At 40.1% G+C, this 23,041-nt stretch overlaps 1 protein-coding gene across 1 annotated transcript in view; it reads right to left on the bottom strand.

The window, feature by feature from the left end:
• Positions 1–3,289: 3,289 nt before the first annotated feature.
• The window catches only part of LOC133408985 (voltage-dependent calcium channel subunit alpha-2/delta-2-like), a 30,673-nt gene continuing 10,921 nt past the window's right edge, over positions 3,290–23,041 (bottom strand). Inside the window, exons 3-39 of the mRNA XM_061688440.1 lie at positions 22,785–22,901; positions 22,496–22,555; positions 19,850–19,894; positions 19,040–19,175; positions 18,835–18,966; positions 18,680–18,737; positions 18,033–18,083; positions 17,298–17,397; positions 17,039–17,200; positions 16,598–16,708; positions 16,433–16,511; positions 16,296–16,345; positions 16,074–16,163; positions 15,171–15,236; positions 14,916–14,990; positions 14,732–14,806; positions 14,539–14,610; positions 13,947–14,018; positions 13,475–13,536; positions 13,299–13,375; positions 13,151–13,211; positions 12,969–13,066; positions 12,788–12,878; positions 12,656–12,718; positions 12,458–12,561; positions 11,693–11,791; positions 11,455–11,546; positions 11,334–11,381; positions 11,131–11,202; positions 9,634–9,786; positions 8,650–8,702; positions 8,135–8,190; positions 6,643–6,766; positions 6,397–6,506; positions 6,232–6,314; positions 5,281–5,410; positions 3,290–4,508 (exon numbers count right to left, since the gene is read on the bottom strand). Of these exons, the coding sequence (XP_061544424.1) occupies positions 5,315–5,410; positions 6,232–6,314; positions 6,397–6,506; positions 6,643–6,766; positions 8,135–8,190; positions 8,650–8,702; positions 9,634–9,786; positions 11,131–11,202; positions 11,334–11,381; positions 11,455–11,546; positions 11,693–11,791; positions 12,458–12,561; positions 12,656–12,718; positions 12,788–12,878; positions 12,969–13,066; positions 13,151–13,211; positions 13,299–13,375; positions 13,475–13,536; positions 13,947–14,018; positions 14,539–14,610; positions 14,732–14,806; positions 14,916–14,990; positions 15,171–15,236; positions 16,074–16,163; positions 16,296–16,345; positions 16,433–16,511; positions 16,598–16,708; positions 17,039–17,200; positions 17,298–17,397; positions 18,033–18,083; positions 18,680–18,737; positions 18,835–18,966; positions 19,040–19,175; positions 19,850–19,894; positions 22,496–22,555; positions 22,785–22,901 (3,093 nt within the window). The 3' untranslated portion in view covers positions 3,290–4,508; positions 5,281–5,314. The remainder of the gene's footprint in view (positions 4,509–5,280; positions 5,411–6,231; positions 6,315–6,396; positions 6,507–6,642; positions 6,767–8,134; positions 8,191–8,649; positions 8,703–9,633; positions 9,787–11,130; positions 11,203–11,333; positions 11,382–11,454; positions 11,547–11,692; positions 11,792–12,457; positions 12,562–12,655; positions 12,719–12,787; positions 12,879–12,968; positions 13,067–13,150; positions 13,212–13,298; positions 13,376–13,474; positions 13,537–13,946; positions 14,019–14,538; positions 14,611–14,731; positions 14,807–14,915; positions 14,991–15,170; positions 15,237–16,073; positions 16,164–16,295; positions 16,346–16,432; positions 16,512–16,597; positions 16,709–17,038; positions 17,201–17,297; positions 17,398–18,032; positions 18,084–18,679; positions 18,738–18,834; positions 18,967–19,039; positions 19,176–19,849; positions 19,895–22,495; positions 22,556–22,784; positions 22,902–23,041) is intronic.

Consider the following 23,041-nt stretch of genomic DNA (forward strand, 5'->3'; position numbering starts at 1 on the left):
TTGTTTAATTCAATTGAATTGTACATTTTAACCAAATCTACGACTAGAATCCAGATGAAAATATGACACATGAATTTTGTACATTCCATTATAATTGTGACTTATTTCTTGAGTTTCTCAGCGACTGATACTCATCTATTTGTCATATACGGGAGGTGGATGTACAATTTGGCACTAATCTAGATTAGGATTGATAATATTTAGTTGAGGTTGTCTGACTGCATGACATTAGTCCTACTGTTATACTGTGATATGGTGTTCGTTAGATGATATTATGTATTAAATTAGATGAGGTATTAGGTATACAGTAGGTGTTAGTTATTGAATTAAATGTTATACATTGCATAATTACAAATTCAATGCACATTTTATGCACACAAGTTTAAGAGCACTTCAATTATATATGAAAAAGACTGGATGTTGACTTTGTCCTAGGAGTGAAGGAAAAGCCTAAAAGGAAGATGAATTAAGTCTCAATGTGAGGCAGCCATCTGATCAGTTAGTTGAGAGAGAGAAAAAAATGACATGCATAATAAGAAGCCCACACAAGTAAATGGCAAACGAGAAGTCATTTGTCCTGGGCAAAATGACGTTGCAGATAGATAGATGGAGATATCTGACATGTGTTTTTGTTTTTTTTCCCTGACAACACATGCTCAGATTGACAGCAGCCGAGTCGGGGACATAGCAAGCGACCGCCACTATGCGTTTCCTCTTTGGGGAGCGTGTTCACTTGACATAGTGACAAACGACGGCTGACCTTTGCACCCTGCACTCCACTTAATAAGGCACCTGCTCACTCGGGAATGTGAGGCACCCGGGATTACACACTTTAGTTTGTGCTGAATCACTGTGACACACAGGCACCTTTTTAAAAAACATCTCTCCTGTCTATAATTTTGTACTCAGCATCGTTACGTCTGGATTAAGCCTAAAAATAGCATTGTTTTTCTCTGCACAATCAACTTAAAACTATTTACACCTTTCCCAGTAGGCTATACGCGGTTTAATACGCTACTGTACACTTTGCTGCGATAAAACCGTAATTCTAAAGCTTGTCAGACCAGTTTTTATCTGAAAAACATCATCATAATAATAATAATTTCAAAAACACGTCACAACCATGAAAGCGTATCTACATATTTATATCACTTGCATCTTACACAACACTCTAATCACAGTTGCACATCTAAAAGTTTCATTTTCCTTTAAAAAGAGCAACTAGAATGATTTTACAACATGATGTTCTGCAGCAGAGTTGTAGTTAAAGAGTCCTCATAGAGGCTTCAGCTGTTCTGAGAGAAGAGCCTCTGGACTCTTGCATAATGATTGTCATACCATAAGAATCAATCCACTTTGCCAGACTCCAATATCGGAGACAGTGGATGTATCTATGTATAAAGCACAATGTATATAGAGTAACAAGGCACCAGTGGCTGGATGGCATCAGTCATCAGAAGCAGATTAATGTATCTCCGGCAGCTTCATTGCAGGAGGGAAGCCAAAACCACTAGTGGAAACTCGTGCAGAATGTTCAGAGTGAGAATCGTGTTTCTCCTTGGTATCTTTACTGAGTGACACTGTGAGCAAATGCACAAGCAACTTGACTCTTTGGATTTCTCGTCTGGTCCACACCACCCACATTTTTTGTTTTGGAACCCTTGACAGCTGACAAAACAAGCAGAGCGATATTTGGACCCACACCACGCTACAGAGACAAGACCATATCGTCGCACTCTTAGATACTACATGTTCCATACATTTAATTGAAAAAGTGTAGACAGAAAATAAAAAGAAAGAAAACCTCCAAAGCAAAAAATGTCCTTGGTTAAAAAAAAATAAATAAATCTATGGGTCAATGTCAATATAGAATGCCTTAGCAGAATCACTTAGTCATCATGGAAATGTAGCAGAATACTGCAACTCCGAGGTCTTATTATAAGTGGCCCCAACATTTGATCACATACCAGGCAAATTTGATTTATTTTCATTGGATGTATGTGATTTTGGCATTTCCCAAACACCACTCAGTGTGTGCAATACAGGAAGTAGTTAAATGAGGTTTTTTTTCATTTTTTCTTTTTTTACATGGTTTTATCATCCACAACAAGTTATTTAATAAAACGAGTCATTTTGGTTATGTATATTCCATTTTCATGACCATATTGAACATTTTGCAAGAATCCCTGAAATTGCTGTCCACCCTGTCATTATACAAAAACTTGTTTTGTTATTAGTGACATTTCTACTAGCATTTTGTCTTTTTTCAATGGAGGCTGAAATAGCCTAAATATTTACATTTATGTTTTGTAATTTTCATCATGTTATGTGTAAATGGATGTTGTCAAACTCCGTCCACTCTGTCAGTGAAATATCAATTGATATAAAAAAAAACATCGAGAAATTAGAAATATATTATATATAAAATATATTTCTAATTTCTGGAAGGTTTTTTTTTTTTTATCAATTGCTCTCTCTCTCTCTCTCTCTCTCTCTCTCTCTCTCTCTCTCTCTCTCTCTCTCTATATATATATATATATATATATATATATATATATATATATATATAAAGAAATTAAATCACAGCTCTCTTCTTCAGACGGACATCCAACAATGACATAATTTCCATAATGGCTGACAGCATGAGGAGAGAGGCTTAAACAAAACTTAAAAACATAAATAAAATTTTAAAAAAACTTCAAAGAGGTATTTATATTACAAATCATGAAACTTTCTGGAAGAAAAATCACCTATTGGAGGGTTAAATTAGATTGAGCTCATTACTTTTTGACTACTCCTTGTGTGTGTGTGTGCATGTGTGTGTGTTGTGGATACTTCAATCCATCCATTTTCTGAGCCGCTTCTCCTCACGAGGGTCGCGGGCCTGCTGAATCCTATCCCAGCTATCATCGGGCAGGAGGCGGGGTACACCCTGAACTGGTTGCCAGTCAATCGCTGGGCACATAAAAACTCACAACCATTTGCACTCACATTCACACCTACGGGCAATTTAGAGTTGTCAATTAACCTAACATGCATGTTTTTGGGATGCGGGAGGAAACCGGAGTGCCCGGAGATAACCCAAGCAGGCTCAGGGAGAACATGCAAACTCCACACAGTCGGAGCCGGGGATTGAACCCGGGTCCTCAGAACTGTGAGGCAGACGCTCTACCCAGTCGTCCACCGTGCCGCTTGTGGATACTTTATATGATTAAATACATTTCTTTACAAGTGTATAAAAACTGCTATCACTGGTAGGAACAATAATTAGCCAGAGCTGAAAAATGGAAAATATCAACAGCATTTAATCACCAAAGATATAAACATTGAAATATCAATTTGTAATGTGACTGACAAAATGTTTACAAAGTTAAGCTTGTTGTATTCTGAAGATTGCTTTGCATACAAAAATGAGGTGGGCATGATGGGAGGCCGGCACAAAGAGCGGAACAACTATCCCCCGTCGACGACAATGGAAGCCAAATGAAGAGCAAAGTTAGTGCAAAAAACATTGAAACATTCTTTCATAGACAAAGACAAACAGACAATATATTGTAATTTTTAACTCTGGATCTTTTTGTGAATCGCTTGTTGTGCCCGCGTAAGCGTTGTAACATTCAATACATTTCTGCCTTAAACAAATATACAAATAAATACATAGATAAAATAAATACATATTTTAAATTAGATAAGCAACAAATACATTAATTTCATCAGCAAATTCCTTAAGATCCTTTACATGCCCCTGCATTCTTTTATTTGATTATTTTTTACTTTTTTCCTAAATAAATGACATGTAATCAGGCAGTTTGTTTACCAGCTGCACCTTTTGTGCTTCAACCTCCCAGCATAAAGAAATAAATACATAAGTGCGATATTGGCTTCACTGAAGTCAAACTTTGTTCCTCATTTATTTCCACAAGATGTACCCAAACGGAATGTTTCATATCCAGTCAAATATGTACACAAAACGTGTTTCAAGTGTTCCAAAACATCATGCAAATAAATTGTGGTCCTTGAAAACAAAACGACAACACTGACTTTAATACTTTGTGGCTTATCAACACTTTTGCTCAATATACAGCAGTGTTGTTTTAAGACCTAAGTTCAAAGCCGAGGGGGTAAAAGCAGTTTTTATTTCTTTTTTTTTTTTTTAAAGCAATGTTTCCGGCAAACCTCTCCCGACCATGCTGAGGGACAGTAAAGATGCACAAGAGTAGGCGAACGGCGCGTACATAAACATCCTAAACATTCACTTGTTTCAGTCACTCGTGGCAGAAAAGACGGGAAACTGGAGAAATTGTGCGCGACGTGGTAGAAATGTACGAAAAGCCACAAAACCTGTGCTTTGATTTGAGGCCCAACCACAGGGTCACGTCTCAACAAACATTTTTCCATCAGGTGGCCACATGCTTGTTCTGTGCTCTTGAATGGAAAGTCTCGTTTGTTCTTGAGGAGCAATCCAGTGTCGTTTGTCCACTGCAACCTCCACGAGTCCTTCGCATGGCCTGCGGGATGGAGGATGAACGTCAATGTAACATCCAAAGCGAGTGCCGCAGGGCACTGCGAGGCGGAAAAATCATGCGTACAGAGGAAAAAGACACAGCAGCGTTCTACTGCAGCATGATTTTGTACAGGAACATACTGAGAACACAGAAAGATGCCGAGAAGCTACACTCCCCATACAAGAAACAAACATGAATGCGTCATTTCACTAGTGTGGAATAACATTATGCATTCATGATGGAAACATTTGTTAACAAATTGGAAGTCGCTGTAGCTTTGTAATAGATTGATTTGGGTACAGGTTCTTTACGAAACACTTCAATTCATCAGTCAACCAATCCCTGCAATCCCATAAATCAAACTGGATAGTAAAATTAAAAAAAAAACTTGAATGTGAAGTCAAGACTGTCTTTTTTAAAAAAAAATTATCTTATAAAGAAAAAAAAAATATTTCGTCCATCAAGATATCAGAACTCGTGAGCACTTATCCGCATTGATTGAATTGAAGTGTGAAGACTTTATCCCACCAGGGCACACACAGCATCAATTCATGTCTGGTATTATGCTGTAAGGTTCCAGAAAGAAAGAGATATTAAAGAGCTCCACATCACCTCATTTTGGCCCCAAACTGACAAGTGTTCCAGTCGAGTGCTTGTTGGTTGCCTCATTAAAGGAGCATTTCTTCTGAACATCAAGCCAACCCCCCCTCAAAACAAAACGAACAAACAAACAACCCCAAAGAGCTGATCTACAAACTTGCTTTGGGTACCTGACCTTGAGTCGACATGGAAGTGAACGGCGGCACGTGTCAGCGGTGGAAGAAAGGCAGAATGAGCTGAAGAACAAGAAGGACCCCCACGTAGGGCTGCACAAACTGTGCCCGTCCGCACTCGGAAGTATTTTCCTGCAATCAACAAGACATATGACTAATATTATACACACAAGTTTGACTTACAGTACATACTGTACATCTAGGCCTGGAAGTATGTAGACAATGGCGGAGTTATCATGAGCCCAGTGATCGTGATTGAAGTGTAGACTTTCAGCTTTAATTTAACAGGTTTCAAAACAAGTTGATATTTACCACGTGGGGATGACAGCCATTATACGTTCCTTCAATGTCAACACTTTTGGAAGGAAAACGAATGGAATAGTCTCCAAATTCGGTGACTTGATTTTAAGCCAATAGGGGGTCAAATATGGTCGGTGGGCCACATAGGGCCATTTCCGTTCTTTCATCTGGACAACGAAGTATTTACATAATCAATATTTGTTGCATTAATTTTCATTCATTTTTCCTCATTAAATATTTAGTTAATGAATTATAATTATGAAAGGTGAATGGTTATTTATTCTTTTATAAAAATAAACTATTTTATATATTTTACTTACAGATGTTAAAGTTTTCCGTTTTTTTTTGTTTGTTTTTTATTTTTACCCGACGTATGAATGCAATGGCCCATCCGCCTACTTCTAATCAAACGAGGCCCTTAAGCATGCTTTTCGCTTACTGAAGACAAAAGTGAAGGCAACAATACCCCGAAGCAAAGAAGCATGTGAAGGTGCGCTGCAACGAAGGCCTCGCAATGCACGGCATGCGAATTGGTTGCATTTACAATTATGTCAAACGTTTCCTGAAAATGGACATCTCGTATTGTACACCCAAAATCTGTAGTTGCTAAATGGTAAACGGAGCGTGTGTACCCCGTGTGTGTTTCTACTCACTAAGGCACTGAAGTCAAGGCAGGTCGTCGGACCTCTCCGATATCGTGCGTTGCTCAGTACCTCACAAGGATTTTCTTCCTGGACTGAGAGTTGTTTGTTAGTTGAGGAGACCAACGGTAACTTTATTAAAGTACATCACAGTGGGGTGCGTGTGAGAAAGGATACACTCCGTCCTGACTTGGCTCAGCCTCTCTATCTCACAGGAGCTGCAGGGGAGCGTCTCGGCGACCACAAAGAGGAGGTTGGTGTTTTCTATCCGCTTGGTGTGGAACAGCCTGAAACATCCCGAGAGAGGGAGAGAGAGAGGGGGAGAGAGAGAGAGAGAGAGAGAGAGAGAGAGACTCGGATGCAGCATGTGTAAAGTGCACAAGATATAGCAAACATTGCAGTGAGGTGAAATGAAAACCACACCGCGAGCAGTTGCCGCAGTCCTGCAGCACGTTGTACGAGTTGGTGGTGTTGCTGAAGAAGAACTGGCTTTGGATGGTCACACAGCTGCTCGTCTTGATTTCAAAGCCTTCTACGAAGATGTCATCTGGAAGGGAAATGCATCCCCACATTATCTACAATAACAAAATGTAATGTGTCCACAAAAAAGGCACATTTTCCCCCAATGTTTGACGTTATTACTACACATATAAAAACACTTTGTACCATGAACATTACTGTATCTTTACAGCCACTGTAACGTTTAAGCAAGTCAAAACAAGTTTGACAGAGTGAAGTCTGTAACTATTATCCGAAAAGACATCACATTGGGTAAACCTACGCAGTGCAATCTAATGACAACCAATACAAGGGCTTTATCAACAAAGCCGAAAAAAAATTCCAACTAACAAAATTCTAGGATGGCGGTTTTGATTCTGCCATGTTATGTTTTATTGTGTTTCCTAAAAGGGGAGAGATTGATTGCAAATTAGCACTTTTTGTCTCACTGGCTGAAACACAGTCATTATGACCTGACAGTCGTACTTGATCATTATGATCTGTGATTTTGTTTCTGTTGTGTTAATATCTGTCATCTCTGGTCCCATCTTGTGCTTCTAATACAATATACAAGAAACCACCGCGCCTGAGAAAAAAAACAACCAATCAGAGAAAGGAAGCGTGACTTCCAAGGTGTCAATCATTTGTCGCACAGTCGTTGCAGCTTTGCAAAAAGTAAAACTTCAAACTGTAGTACTGTAAAACTCAATTACAAATAAGGTGCTTTTCTGGGCTGACACAGTAACAGGTCAGCCTGAGGCCGCGGGGGTATGCCCTCGAGTGCGCGGCAAATGACTGACACTTCGGAAGCTTTCGGTTTCTGATTGGTTGTTTATGCTTGAGTGCGGTGGTTTCTTGCAAATCAAATTAGAGGCACAAGACGAGGCCAGACATGGCTTATCTTTTTTTTTTTTTTTTTACAGATCATATGTATCATGTACTGCTGTCAGGTTATAATGACAGTTTTAACAAATACAACAAAAAGTAATATTTTCCCCAAATTACAAATGCCCCTTTTTAATTAAGATCCTTTACATGGCCCTGGTACAAAATATTAGAAGCGACTGAGTATGATGCATGGCAGTTGCATACAACTGCAAACAAGCACAACGTTTTGTTGAATTAAAAACAAGTCTGACTTTGGCAATCAAAATAAACGTTTTTGAAACAGCTGTCACAATGGTTCTCATTAGATTTTGCAGGTGTACTAATGTTGTGGACGTTGATTGTAAACAGACGCATGAAAGCGTTTCAGTGTTAACAGGACTTAACACGGAAATACATATTTTTGAAAATATGTGGTTTGTTTGATGCAAAACATTGGAAAAGCTATATACAGCATTTCCGATTGTTGGTCTTCTTGTGTCAAATTAGACTCCTTTGGGGAAAACACACGCACACAGACACACACACACACCTTGTTGGAGCCAGCTGATGTGTACCAGTCCATACAGTAGCTGCTGAATCAAAGACCTGAAGAAAGGATCACATTACGCCTCGTTAAAAAGTTAAAAAAAAAAAAAAGCCCTCAATAAAGAAGTTAGCATAATGCTGAGCTGAAAATAGATGCGAGTCGGACAGAGACAGAGTGCCAGCTGACGCCTTCGCAGTTTCATGCATTGAAGTCTTGACACAGTTGAGATTGCTTTAAAGGGCAAACTGTGTGCTGAGCTCTCAGTTGATATGAAGTGCAGCAAATTGGGCGGCAGTGACTAATCTCTAAGGACTTGGGGGGAGGGGTGGGGGTTGGTCAATGTAAAATAGCAACTAGCTGTCGAGGTGCCCTTGAGCAAGGCGCTGACGCTCGCCCCTGGCTCGTGAGGCGCAGCATAGCTTGCATCCCTGCATGTGCGTGATCTGGTTCTCTGTGTGATGTTGAGGGATTGTAATGAGTATAATACATTCAATTTCAATAAAATAATGAAGTCTCACCAGGCCACCGTGGACGTCCACCAAGCCAAGCTGAGGATGTCGGCGATGGACGGCTGCAGAACGCATCAAAGGGGTTAAGTGGGGCTGTTGAACGCATCCTCGGGCACGGCCGCAGACAACAAATGTTTCAATGACGCAAAAATGTCATAAAATGACCGTGCTGACTCGTTCATGTGTGCCAAAAAGTGTATTTAAATATGTTTACAATGTGTTTACAAAATGTGTTTTAAAAAGTTTAATTTGGTATACAGTACCTAGGGGTCTCTATATATGGCGGGTTTTCTCCTGTAGCGGTTGGGTCTGTATTTGTAGTATGATGTGGAGATTATATATTAATATGGTTTTTATTGTCATAACAGCCCTCTGAGGGCAACCATAAGTACAATGTGGCCAATGGGGGAAAAAATAAATAATTTGAAATTCCTGCATTAGTCTTGTGACGTGATGATTCCAAACGTTAATAATGGATCATGAGGCTTTTAAGAATGGTTGTGGACAGTAAAATAGGTGCGAGCCCTGAAAAGAATAGCAACAAAAAGAAAGTGAGTAATTGACCTAAAAATGCATACAATTGTCTATATTAATAGTTTCAACTCTAAATGTACTGCAAAATACGATTTCAGACTTCAAACCGCTCTTGCAATATTACCTGTAAAAAACAAACGGCTTACGGGTGACTTGAAAAAAAAAAAAAAACCTTCACCAGAAGTACGTGTGCCCTTCCCCGACATACAAAGTCAGTCAGGATGGATCACTTCACATACTGTACTTCCTCCACACTTGTATATTAAGATAGGGCTTTGGCGGCATCTTGTGGCATCTTAGTGCATTTCAGAGGGAGCATGAAAAACATGAATAGGTGAATTTTTTTCCATGAACATATACGAATAGTATAATAATAATACTGAAATATACTGTGGTTGTTGTTTTTATCTTCCTTGTGGGTGAAGGTCTCTATAGAAGAAGCAGAAGACTTCCTCGTACCACAAAGAAGCGTCTAGGCGCTGCACCAGTGTGGCTGCTGCTGACTGGCTCGCATGCTGACTGGAAGTGAAAATTCTGTCGTCGGTTGAAGATGGAGTTGTTGTAGAGGGCGTGCATCAAGTATGGGTCCACATCTCCGAAAAAGAGTCCGATCTGCGAGGAAAGGGGCAAACAAGGCAACAAACACAGTGGTTAGGCATGAAAATGACTGCTTTATTTTAACTTCGGGGGGATCCTCGGTTTAAAATGCAGATCTGTTGCTATGGTGGCCAAGTAACCCGAATTTGGACATAAACCAGAATAAACTGCAATCTGTCACTAACCAACGCTAACACAGTAGTAATGTCATAATCACAGACCGGCCAATAAACGAGTTGAGACATAACATATATGTCATGTATGTCATTTGCCTTGTTGCGATTTCTACTATTAGCAGAATAATGAATTTGTTGTCAAAAGATACCAACCTCAATTCTGCTATCAGCTTGGTCTGTCTGAACTGGTGATCCTTTATGAGCTTGACACTTATGCTTTAGTTGGTCACCTTATTAGTTAGCAGCATGTCGCAAAAGTACACAACCACATTCGATGAAAAATAGTGAATAGGTGGTAAATATGCATTGCAAGAAGGAATTATATACTGTTGCACATCAAAACAAAAATGTGGATACAGGATTTGATGTTCTCCTTCCAATAGCTCCATGCCATTTTTCATGATTATTTGCTGCCATCATTAGACCGTGTAGTGTTACTGCACCGACAGAAGCCAGGCCGCAAATATGTTACAGCAATGGCTCGCAAACATTTTATCACCTAAAAAAAAACATTTACTTCTCCGTGTAGGCCTATGTGGTCATCAAAACGAGACAGGTTTTATTCCTAAAATGTATATTTAACAATATTTTAAGCCACTGTAACATAATGCATAGTTTGAACATTACTATACTTAGTTGTCTCGCCATGCTGCACTATTTGCATATACTGGCCACTCATGCCAGAGTAGCATCTGCTCCATTTGCACACTGATTGAGGAGTATCGGTAACATTTGCACAACCAACATTGTCCCAGATGATCGCACTACTCGTCACTTTAAACCGCATTCACTCCTTGAAGTCTCAGCGCCCTTTGCACAATGGTCATTGCACCGGACTATTGCAATATTAGTCGTTCGAACTGCTCTAAGTGCTAGAGGACTCTGCATCTTTTTGCACAATTGTTTTTTGTCAATGTCTTTATGTCCCCAAAGTGTTCTGTAAATTGACTGTCTGTTGTACTAGAGCGGCTCCAACTACCGGAGACAAATTCCTTGTGTGTTTTGGACATACTTGGCAAATAAAGATGATTCTGATTCTGATTCTGATGTAGTAAATAAAAACAAGCACTCCTTAAAACCCTTTTTCAATCCTGACAGAGGACTTCACAATGTGTTGTTCTGTTGTTTTAGTGCTTTTGCAAGAATGTACCTTCACAGGTGTCACAGGCACCGAGCAACTGACCTTTTTCCAGTGATCTCTTTGATTGGACATAACCAGGAAGCCACCGTCATCAATGAGGTAGCACAGGAGGTCCTAAAAGACAACAGACACAGTGTTTTGCCATATTTAAGACTTTTATTGTTCATTATCTAATGACAAACTATACGATCATATCAGCTCATCAGACTCTTCAGTCGAGTTTTGTTGTGACGTAAAGTTCTTACGTCGGTGTTGACCTCACAGTCCATCTCACAGCTCCTGGATGGTCCGCACTGTGTAACAAAATGTTTGATGAGGCAATCAGATGGTAGTGGCGAAGTACTGCAAATCATGTTTGAGTCGTACCTTGTGTGAGCCTTGTCGGCTGTCTGACACGTTGCTGGCCAGGATCTTGAACTTGTCCACCCACGCTTCCAGATCCAGCTTCACTCCCACCACTAACAGCCACAACAAGCCGGAGAGATCAGTCAAAGGGAGAAAGAAATGGGCAACAGAAAACAGCCTTTTAAGAAAGAAATGTTTCACATGATGTCACAAGAGATAGCTTTTTTTTTTTTTTTTTTTTTTTTTTTTTTTTTTCTACCTGCAGGTTTGAGAAGTTTGCCTCCTAAATTCACCTCCACAGCTGAACTAACCAGGATTCCAACTGTGCCATTTTCTGGTCCTAACATGTCATCCAAAGCTGTTCAGAAGCAAAAACACAAGATTTCCCCCCCCCCCCAAAATTGATGAGGCCAATAACTTTAGGTCAGTATGATGTGGTGTAGAACTGCACTGCGTCATATTGAGGATTATTCGTAATTACAACTGTTTGATGTCACTAAATAAAGTAACCAGAGTTTGCAAACACCTCTGCCCCTGATGCAGTGAAGTTGACCACCCCTGAAAAGCACAATTAAAAACATGTTTAACTAACACCGCTCTGACTGAATATTAGCATCGTTCATCCGAGAAGAATATTTTATACGTATCTGGTATTAAATCTCATTCAATTTTGTTGATCGCTGATTTTGTGTTGAACTTTTCTGCTAAAGTAAGACCAAATGATGATCCACTAAAAAGCCGAGAGATTTTTGGAATTCATTCAGGTGTCACGGCAGGCAAACATGATGATGATTTAATTAACTTGAAGCGCAAAGGTTCATGAAAAGCTCCACTAACAATCGTGACTTGATCAAATCGGAGTTCAATTAATATTTTCTACATTTGGGGACAGTAGAAACAAAAAGAACATGATCTGTTGTCTCCAACTCACAATGAGGCCTTCAAAAAAAAATAATACACACAATTAATAAATACATTTTCTGTCATAAACCTCTACATTAAAGGAATCTGTAAATATTCTTACATTCTCTAGGCGGAGCTCGGAACAGGTAACCTTTGTTGTCAAGGCTCCTTCGGTAGTAGTTTGAATTGAAGGGTTCAGGGTCCTCATCCCACAACTCTGCAGCTCTTCATACCAAAAAAAAAAAAAAAAAAGAAGCATTTATTTCTTTCAAGAATATATATTTTTGATATTACTTAAAGTTACATTTGTTGAACTCACAAATTGGGGAACACTCGTGTTATGCCTCCATCGGTGGATGCAAACACAGCCAAGAAGCCGTACCTGTCGCGCAGCGTTTTATTATTGAACAAGATGAGGGTCTCGTGCCAGATTTTGTGTGCAGCCACTCACGAATTAAGATCCTTGTTCTTCCAAACGCGTGAGGCTAGCTGTCCGATAATCCTCGAGTCAAGTATCAGGTTGTGTATGAGCCCTTGGTCACCTAGAATTTAAATAAAATAAACGTGCAGGTTTTAACATCTACGTCCCTTTGACAATGATGGATGTTCCGGCGACAAATTGTGCAACGTACACTCATCTGATTCAGGAGATATTTCCAGCATGAGGGAGAGGAAGTTCTGCAAAAATTGCGTGTTGTTGTCCGAAAGCTGCAGACGCGTGCAGTATTCTCTGCGTGCAGGACAGAATACGCTAGCATCTAATCTCTTATTTACACGTGGATATTAAAAAGCAAAAAGAGAAGGAAAATGTCACCTTGGCGCGAGAAAGACGTGTCCCGAAGATTCAAAGGAGCTTGGCAGTAATGACTGCATGTCTGCGCCGCACAAACTCTGTTACTTTTTATCTTTGCATTCAAATTCTTTCATTGCAACCATATAAAGCGTCGCCTTGGTGTACTTACACTGAAGCTGAAGCATCACATCACTGAGGTCTGCCTGAATGTAGTACTCATTGTAGGGAGGTAGCACCAGCCCCAGACTGCAGGTGGTGTGGAGTAGGAGGAGACACACAGGGCCGGTTTGTGACACGCCAGAAAGCTGCTATATTATCATTTGAAATACATAACATCAGGTTTACCTGTAATCTGTGCCATTGACAGGGGTCCAGGTGTAACCTCTGTACACCTCATCAATGTATTGCTACAATAAAAGAAAATGCATGTCATTGCTATTTCTTGCACGGTAACTGTATGTAAATATGTGTAGCGACTCTGAGGGAGCGTCGGGGTACGCCCTGGAATGTTCGCCAGCCAGTTACAGGGCACATATACAGTAGACAAGCAACCATTCGCACTCAAATTCACTGCCATTACTTCTTGTCATGTTCTGTTTTACCCACTTTTGTGGCACAAGTGCACACAAAAAAAGAGGTGAAATATACAGTGGTGTAGAACCAAATTGGATTCATACTGAGATGTGTTCCTCATATTTTGTCAATCTGATGTAGCCAAATAGGGCAATTCAAAGCATGCTTTTAAATTCTGTCAAAAAGGAGCACTAATATTTTTGAAAAGGCTGAGTTTTAATTCTAATGTAATTATTTTACTTGCCTCATCAACTGACTGCACAAGAGTTTTGATCTGCATGTCACCTGGTCGTCCGTCAATCATCTGTCGCCGGATCTACAGCGTGAAAACACAACATTTTTGAAAAAACACAAGCTTGTTGGCCGGACGGACCGTTGTAAAGTGCACGGAATGTCCGGATCATCTTGAGTCCAACCGTGCTCCTCGCTGGTCCAGTAATAATTCATTCATTCATTCATCATCCGTTCCGCTTCTCCTCACAAGGGTCGCGGGCGTGCTGGAGCCTATCCCAGCTCTCATCGGGCGGGAGGCGGGGTACACCCTGAACTGGTCGCCAGCCAATCACAGGGCACACAGAAACAAACAACTATTCACACCTACGGGCAATTTAGAGTATTCAATTAACCTACCCTGGGATGTGGGAGGAAACCGGAGTACCTGGAGAAAACACAGGGAGAACATGCAAACTCCACACAGGCGGGGCCGGATATTGAACCCCGGTCCCCAGGACTGTGAGGCGGCTGTGCTAACCATTCGCCCACCGTGCCACCCAGTAATAACTTCAAACAGAAATTGAACAAGGGCAAGCAACATTTTTGAAGCACTAAGTGCTGACCTCCTCTTTATTGCTGTCCTCCACTTCTGCATCCAAGAAGTCCAGTGTCACAGGTTCTGGGAGATGCACCAGCTGAGAGACAAAAAGAGCTCCATGGTGACTAACTGGAGAATATTAAATAGTGTGTCTGCAAAACCTTACTCATGCTGCTAAATGCACTTATATAAAAAGTATTTTCTGGGTTCTACATCACCTTGGGCTGTAGATTGGGATGAAGAAGAAGATATCCATTTGGGTCAATTGCAAATATGTAACCGTTGGCCCCGAGCTGTTGAGGAAACAAGAACATTAAGCCCAGTGGAAGAAAAAATTGAAAAATAAGAAATAAACAGGATGAAAACAAATTCGAGAAGGAGATTCAAATAAAATGGTCATACACTGTATTGTGGCGTCAGGCGCTTAATCTCATCGAGATGCACGTCCACTCCCATGACGCCTAAAATCAGCTGGTTCTGAAAGCGCAAGTTAGGTCAATCACGCCACGCTTGTTGTAACGGCACAAAATTTTCCATTCAAAACATTACGAGTGATTTTCTCTATGTTGTATTATACATCAGCACTGCATTGTCGTTCATATGAGTCTCCATAATCTGCTATGTGTGTATATAAAACCACTGAATATGTCACATTACCTGTAGTTTTCCATTCATAGTGAGATTAAATACAGGCAAAGTCCCAGTTACTACCATCCCAAGACCCTGCAAAAGTTAAAAGACAAAGGCCCGCAAGTCATTTCAATTATGATGAATCACTTTAAGTCTACACTCAAACAAAAACAAACAAACAAAAAAACAAAAAACAGCTTTACTTCATATTTTTGACCTGTTCCACACACTTTTATTTTGTTTGTTCACCACAAAGAATTGAGTTAATAGTGGATCAACTTAATATTGTTGCGTCAAACGAGCAAAATGCATTCGGTGTGAAAGAATTGAGCTGAATGCAATTTTGAGCTTAAAATACAACATGATAAACTCACCAACCATAATATTGGGTCGACCTACATCTATCCATCCATCTCCTTTCTGGGCAACAGGTGGGGTACACCCTGGACTGGTTGCCAGCCAAACGCAGGGCACAACCATAAAGAAACAACCATTCACACCTACGGATAATTAAGAGTAACATGCATGTTTTTTGGAACGTGGGAGGAAGCCAGAGAACATGCAAACTCCACACAGGAAGGCCGGACCCTTGATTCGATGATTACTTCAAAAATACAAAACAGTTCAAGATTTTTAGGTTCCACTGATTACATTCTCTACATTCTTATTCGGAAGTCATTCGTTACTGTCAACACGGATAACGATTTGGGATTTAGAGCGTGACGTCAACTTGTGGATTTTAACTATTAATGGCAGGGCTCGCTCCCTATTCCCGTGAATAGTTGGAGGTCATGTGTCTCTATGACAGCGTCAATCGTAACCAGCGGAATATTTATACAAAGCTTGCATGGACTCCAAATGCAGGTGTACCTAATAAAGAGGCCAGTGAGTGTTACACATATTCTGGTAGTGGGGATCGTGCAGTCTCACCAAAGCATCCTGATACACATTGGTCCACTGGACCTGCTTGGCCTCGTCGCCTGCAAGAACCATGGGGCGTCCCAACACATCCAGGTACTCCTGACAGAGCACAAACAAAAATGTTACAGGTTAAAGGCTGCATCTTTGGAACATACAGGAAAAATGGATGAAGATTTGTGTGCGCACGGTGTACGAGCGCCACAAGGCGGAGCGGACACGAGACGTACCCACCTGCGTGTTAATCCTTATGGCGCACAGGGAACGGATCTCAAAATAGTAACCTGGTGAGAGAACGAGGAATACCGTGTGGAAGAGATGATTTGGGCAATCACATTTTACACAACATAAACACAAAACATGATGTTCACCTTTATTGGTGCATGCGATCCACTGTAAGGGTGTGACATCATAGTTGTGCTGGCCCACTGAAAAGGTGAATACTCGAACCTTTGCGTGAATAAAAGGCGTTTTCATTTAGATGTTTCACCTTGACAAATTGTAGTGTGATGGAGAAAACATGAGAAGAAACCGACCGTTTTGTTGGGCCAATTGTACTGCATGAAGACATCTTGAGCTCGGTCCTCGCCTCCATCGGTGAAAAGCATGATGATTTTATTGCAGTTGGCCCGTGGGACATTTGTTTTCTGAAGGAAAATTTCAATAAAAACACTCACACCAACTAGTTACGAGATAAGAAGTAAACACAGGAATGTGTGTGGTTTTGTTTTGTTTGTTTTTTTGCTTTTGACAACTAAAAAACTACGTATATACATTTTGTCAAGAAAACCAGCCCTTTTTTTGTAACATATTGTAAAGATTTTTGATCACACACACACACACAAACATTGCAAGCAATCAAGCACTTTTTGGCTCCAAAAATACCAATGTCATGCAAATAAAGAGCCAAAATGACAGTTTTCAATTGGTTTTCAGATAAGAACTGATAAGAGGTGGATAATGAGTATATCACTTGCATTTAACAGCTGATTGAAGGCAAAATGAAATCCAGATTTGTATTCAGTGGTGCCCTTGGCCTGCATCTGCTGCACTGCTTCTTTAAAGATCTTCTTGTTGCGCACGTTGGCCTGGACGAGATGTTTGAAGCAAGGAACCACTGCCTCTGCCTTGTCGCTGAACTAAAACACAGCAGCACGGTTGACATAAACGGTCCAAAGATAGAGACCCCGCAATGACGACGACGATGATGATGATGATGATAAACAGACAACCAACCCGGGCCACGTTGACGTAGTCATCATCAGACAGCGTGTCCAGCATCTCCATCACTGACGCCTTGATCAGTTTAAGTGTGAGTCCACTGACACTGCCGCTCCTGGAGGAGGAAGAACATGACGGGTCATCACGTGGCCAAAAACATGCAAACGCTGGTCGTGGGAAGTACAAACACTTTGTTATTGTACTTACTGTATGTGGATTTTTCAGGTATCTGCTCTTTACTTTAAGACTTTTTCCTTTTTACTCCCTACGTTTGAAAACAGATATCTGTACTTCCTACTCCTTACGGTGTCAAAATAGTTTTTTTTTTTTTTTTTTTTTTTTTTTAAATGAGGACACGACGTAAAAAAGAAAAAAGGTCAATTCAACCGCCATTGAGATCTTGATTGATAATTGAGATTTTGGACAGCAGCAACATGGAAAGTGACCTAAGGAGTGTTAACGACAATGACGACGCAACGCATTCAGAGAGCAAGATATTCTCCATCTATGGCCTTATTTAAGAGATTTTTTTTTTTAAGTTGTTGCTTAGAGAATGATTTGTGTCTTGTACCAGCCTAAAAACAAAAAGCCTCTAGCGTTAAAAAAAAATCTCTGCCTTTATTTGTTTGCTAAATGTTTCCGTTTACAATAATAACCTTGGTTTTGAGTTGCGAGTGTGGTCACGGAACATATTAAACTCGTATCTCAAGGCACCACCGTACAGTATTGGGAATAGTATGCATAACTCACACATCGACGAGAATGACCATATCTTTGGGGGAGGAAGCACCTTGGATGTACCTGTGGTGTAAGAGAAGAAAGTATCAACTGTTTCAAGCTGCTACAAATGTACAGTAAACGTTACGTTCCAGAAGACCCACCGCAGTAAATGAAATCTGCGATAGCAGTGTCAAATTATTTGTTATATTATTATATACATTTAAAGGTTTTATATATATGTATTTCACTGACTGTTTGTGAAACTTCACTTGAGGAAGAGCTGCAGGTATTTTATTTGTCCACTTGCGGTTATCATGCACGCACACACATACCACAAACTCATTGTCAGCAAAAAAAAAAAAAAGCATTACAGGTGCCCAGAATTCATTGCGGTGATGATGTCAACTACAGTCAAGCTTGTCGAGTGTGTGCATTAGTTATTCATTGGGGTAAGGTTGGTATTTGGGAATTTATTTCTGTGGCTTGTATTTGAAATGGGTATAGTACTGGTACTGTAAGGTTTCTTTTTCTGCGAAAAAGAAGGACCCAATTGATCTTCTGTGAGTCATGGCTGCCACAAAGAGTAATTGCACTCTACTGGCCTTTAAAAAAAATCCGCAATAAATGAACCGCGATATAGCGAAGGGTTACTATATTGAATGCATGAGATGATTTACCAGGGTCTCCTCCTGACATCATACAGGTCAATTTTATCAGGGGCTTTCCATGGGGTGGCTGCAAAAAAAAAGAAAAAAAAGCTTTAATGATTGAGAACATTTCACAAATGTGACATCATGGTAGCGTGCGGCGAACTGCTAGTTTAAAAACTTACCAGGGTAGTAGCGCGTCACCCCGGTGGCGCTCCCGAACGCTTGCCACAGTAGTGACGGATCCTCCCGACTGTTCTCCATGAACACTTTCTCCAGTGCTTGGGTCCAGTTGAGCTCATTCAGAATGACTGGCGCTGATGGGAGAGAAACGCTTTGGAATACGTACGGCAGATACGTAACATTCACCCCCAGAACTTGGGAACTTGCCTCCTTTATAAATGTCTGTGGGAATCTGAACAGCTGTGTAGGAATAGTTGACATTGTTTTTGAAATTGGGGTCGTACACAAACTCCAGTTTGATGTGGGAAGGATTTTCCACTTCAGTTTCTCCGTCCATGGAATACTGTAATAATAGTAAAAAGAAAAAAGAAAAAACACAGTTTTTAAGCCACATAATAGACTTGCATCAATATTCCGTACAACTGCACTATTAATTGCTAGTCCATTCGACACTAGACTTGATACTTTCTAAGAATAACAATAATAATCTGATGTTTTTCCCTTAATACCTGGAAGAGCATTATAAAGGTAGTTGCTCCACCTCATGAAAAAGTTGCTAAATTTGGTTACCTTTGCATTAGTGGTTACTTGAAGAATCACTACATTAAACATTTATTTAGGTGCAACTTTTATTCAACTTATGTGCAACACGCTGTAATTGAATCATTTAAAGGGGGTTTGCAATTTAAAAAAAACAACAACAAAAAACACTTTTTTTCCTATTTGTTAAGACTGTCAGTAGGCTATAACCTGACGGTAGTACATGATTACAATGATCTGTGAAAAAAAAATCTTTGACCCCATTTTGTGCCGTGAATTTGACCATCAATTTTCTATTCCATTTACAATAATACTAAAAATACCTTTTAGGAATCCTCTTCCTTGTTGATGGTGAACACTTGGGCCTACTGCGCAACTGTATATTAATGGTGTTACGCTAAGAATTTCTCAGTATGATGCTGTTCTACACCACTGCAAAGTGCAACCAATATAACACAATATCGCACAATTACTCACATGATCCAACTCTGCCTTGGAGTCATAATAAGCCATGTCCAGCTCCTGGGAACACACACAGATGTATGGAGGGCCCCTTAAACACGTAACCATCTTCCAAATGCAAATACATTTCAAAGTATTATCATAGAATTATTAGATTACATTACATTACAACATTTAAATAAATGGTCTCAAATAAATGATTGTGAGCAGTGACAAAAGCCTTTACGACAAAGTGTTTCAAATCAGTGAGTATTTGCTGCTTAATGCTGCACAAGATTAATCAGGCTCAGGCAGAGCATTGCCATCTGTTAGTGTCATTTCTTTCAGAGCCCTAACATCCTTTAGAATAAGCATGGAATCTTCTCAGAGACTGGTATGTTTCTATTTTTAGACCACATTCGATCTCTGAAGATGGAGTTTTTTTTTTTTTTTTTTTTTTTTTTTTTTTTTTTAGTTCCGAGCCTTTCAGCAGCAACGGTGCTTGGAACATCGGAGCTTGTCAGTCACCCATAAAATATACTGTACATGAATAGATTCTGCAAAACTGATCTACAGTACATCGCAAGTTCTTGAATGTAATGTTTGTATGCAATGGGTGCCAAAATGGATAAGTACGATTCCAAGTCAAAGAAGCAAAGCAAAGTATGACTTCTTTTGAAATATTTCCCAACCTTTAATGAGCTAAGGCAGATAATATGTAACATTAAAAAGATATCACAACACACCACTAAACAAAAATGTCACCAAAAAAAATATATGAACTAAAATGATGATGATCTCATCTCAACAGACTTAGTGTGAAATCTTGGCCTGTTCAAGAACATAGTTATTATTCCGTTGTATAAATGACAACACGTGGTTAATTGTACTTTCTGTCATCGAGTGAAAGAGCATTGAATTATTCTGCCTGTCACTATACGTCTCTGGCATAGCTAGATGAACAAAGATTTTAGTAAATTTTTAGTACATAAATGAAATGGAATATAAGTAAAATTGGATAGCTGATCACAAAAGTCTTAGTTTTTATGATCATATTTTCTTCTTAAATGGGCCACACAACATCATCCATGATGGAGCTAAAATTAAAAACAGGGATTTTACAGTAATGTATTTTCAGATCATCAGGGGTGTGACGTCCTAGGCTGGATCTACACTCCAGCTCCAAGTGTCCAATTCCAATTTAATGCCTAAGTCAAGTTTTTTGGGACTATTTGCACGTACATATGACTGCACTGCTGAAACACATGAAATAACCCGCATGCGCAGATGCCCAAATGTTACTTTAATAACGCCACCAGTATCAACAAAGGGCAGTGAAACACATAATAAGACAATAACAAATATTAAACATTACATAGCATTTAGTTGGTCTAGGCTTGACTCTATCCACCATTGATTTAAATGAGGGCAACGTCGGCATTACTCCACCGTCTGAAATTATTTTCCATATTAAATGGTCGACACACCTCTTTCTAGACATTGTTTAGTCGTTTATGCTTTCGCTGTAATGTAGTTTGTATTTACAGGGTGTGTTTTTGAACGTGTTTATTAGGATTGTTTGAGCAGATGCAGGTGTGTATACGTCACCCATCAGTGTATTTTGATAAAGCTGAGCTTGCATTGACATGATATATCCAATCGTGTTTTTAAACTGCCGCATGTCTAAAACCTCACGGATTTTTATTCACATAAAACCAAGGGGCCAAGAGGCCAAAACCCGGATCTGAAGAGATCCGATTCCATACATTTTTAAAAAATATATCATTATTATTATACCCAAATTGTGCCACTTGAGAGAATAAAATCTGAATTGCATCACATGAACCTTGTGGTATTATTCAACTATTCTAGTTGAAGATTTTTGAAATGTTTGCCAGACTCCTACCAAACGAACGGGACACACACAGCATACCTTCATGGGGTTTTGATGGGGGTTTTCTTCTTTCATAGGAAACCTGAAAATGTTTACCTACAGTAGCTTAGCTGGTCAACACTGCCAGTGAGGCGGATGAGCTCAGTGAGGCGGCACAGTGACCGACTGGTTAGACCATCTGCCTCACAGTTCTGAGGACCCGGGTTCAATCCCCGGCCCCGCCTGTGTGGAGTTTGCATGTTCTCTCTGTGCCTGTGTGAGTTTTCTCCGGGCACTCCGGTTTCCTCCCACATCCCAAAAACATGCATGCTAGGTTAATTGAAGACTCTAAATTGCCCGTAGGTGTGAATGTGAGTGCGAATGGTTGTTTGTTTATATGTGCCCTGCCTGCGATTGGCTGGCAACCAGTTCAGGGTGTACCCCGCCTCCCGCCCGATGATAGCTGGGATGGGCTCCAGCACTCCCCCGCCCCTTGTGAGGATAAGCGGCTCAGAAAATGGATGGATGGATGAGCTCAGTGATTTTCAAAGTGTGGTACGGCTACCACTAGTGGCACACGGGCTTCCTCGAGTGGTAGCAAAAGAGTCCCTTAATGCAAATATCAACCGATGATGACAAGGAAATGAAAAAAATTACAGTATTTTTTTTTTTTTAAGATGGTACTTGCTGTAAAACATTTGACAAGCAGTGGACTATCTTATGGAAACTGCGAAGAGTGGCCTTTGGTCAGAACCAAACATATTGAATATACAACATATACTATACTGTTTAGTGTGAATCAAATTTACCTTGATGCCATCCTGCCAGGGATGCTCTAGCTGGAGCCGTTCAGCCTCACTGGCTAACCTCTGTGGAAACATAATATGTACATAACCAGATGAAAACCAATCTCCCAGTAAAAAGCGTTAAAACATTATTTGCGGAATGAATCGAGAAATATGAATAAATCTGAAGATCGAAATAGCATGATATCCTCAACTTTTTTCTTTTAATAATATGTCACAATGCTTATATTTTATTTGGGGGGGGGGGGGGGGAGACTCAAAGTCAGCGATTGTGAGTCAGGAAGTGACTTACTTCGAGAGCTTTGCGCTTCTTAGCCAGAAGTTTCTCGATATCTGAAGCCACCTTCTCCACTATCTTTCGAGGCTGATTCTTTACCAGACTAAAGCGTCTTCTTTCTTCATTGTATATCTACAAAGCATTTTCACAGGATAAGAGCAACACTGGCACCTAGTACATTCTATTATTTATTAAAACATCCACTTTAGCATTAAAGACCAAGGATTTGCACCACAAAGCCTCTTTATACTTCAAATTCAATAGGCACAGGG

This window comes from Phycodurus eques, chromosome 10 (genome assembly GCF_024500275.1).
Source record: "Phycodurus eques isolate BA_2022a chromosome 10, UOR_Pequ_1.1, whole genome shotgun sequence".
NCBI lineage: Eukaryota > Metazoa > Chordata > Actinopteri > Syngnathiformes > Syngnathidae > Phycodurus > Phycodurus eques.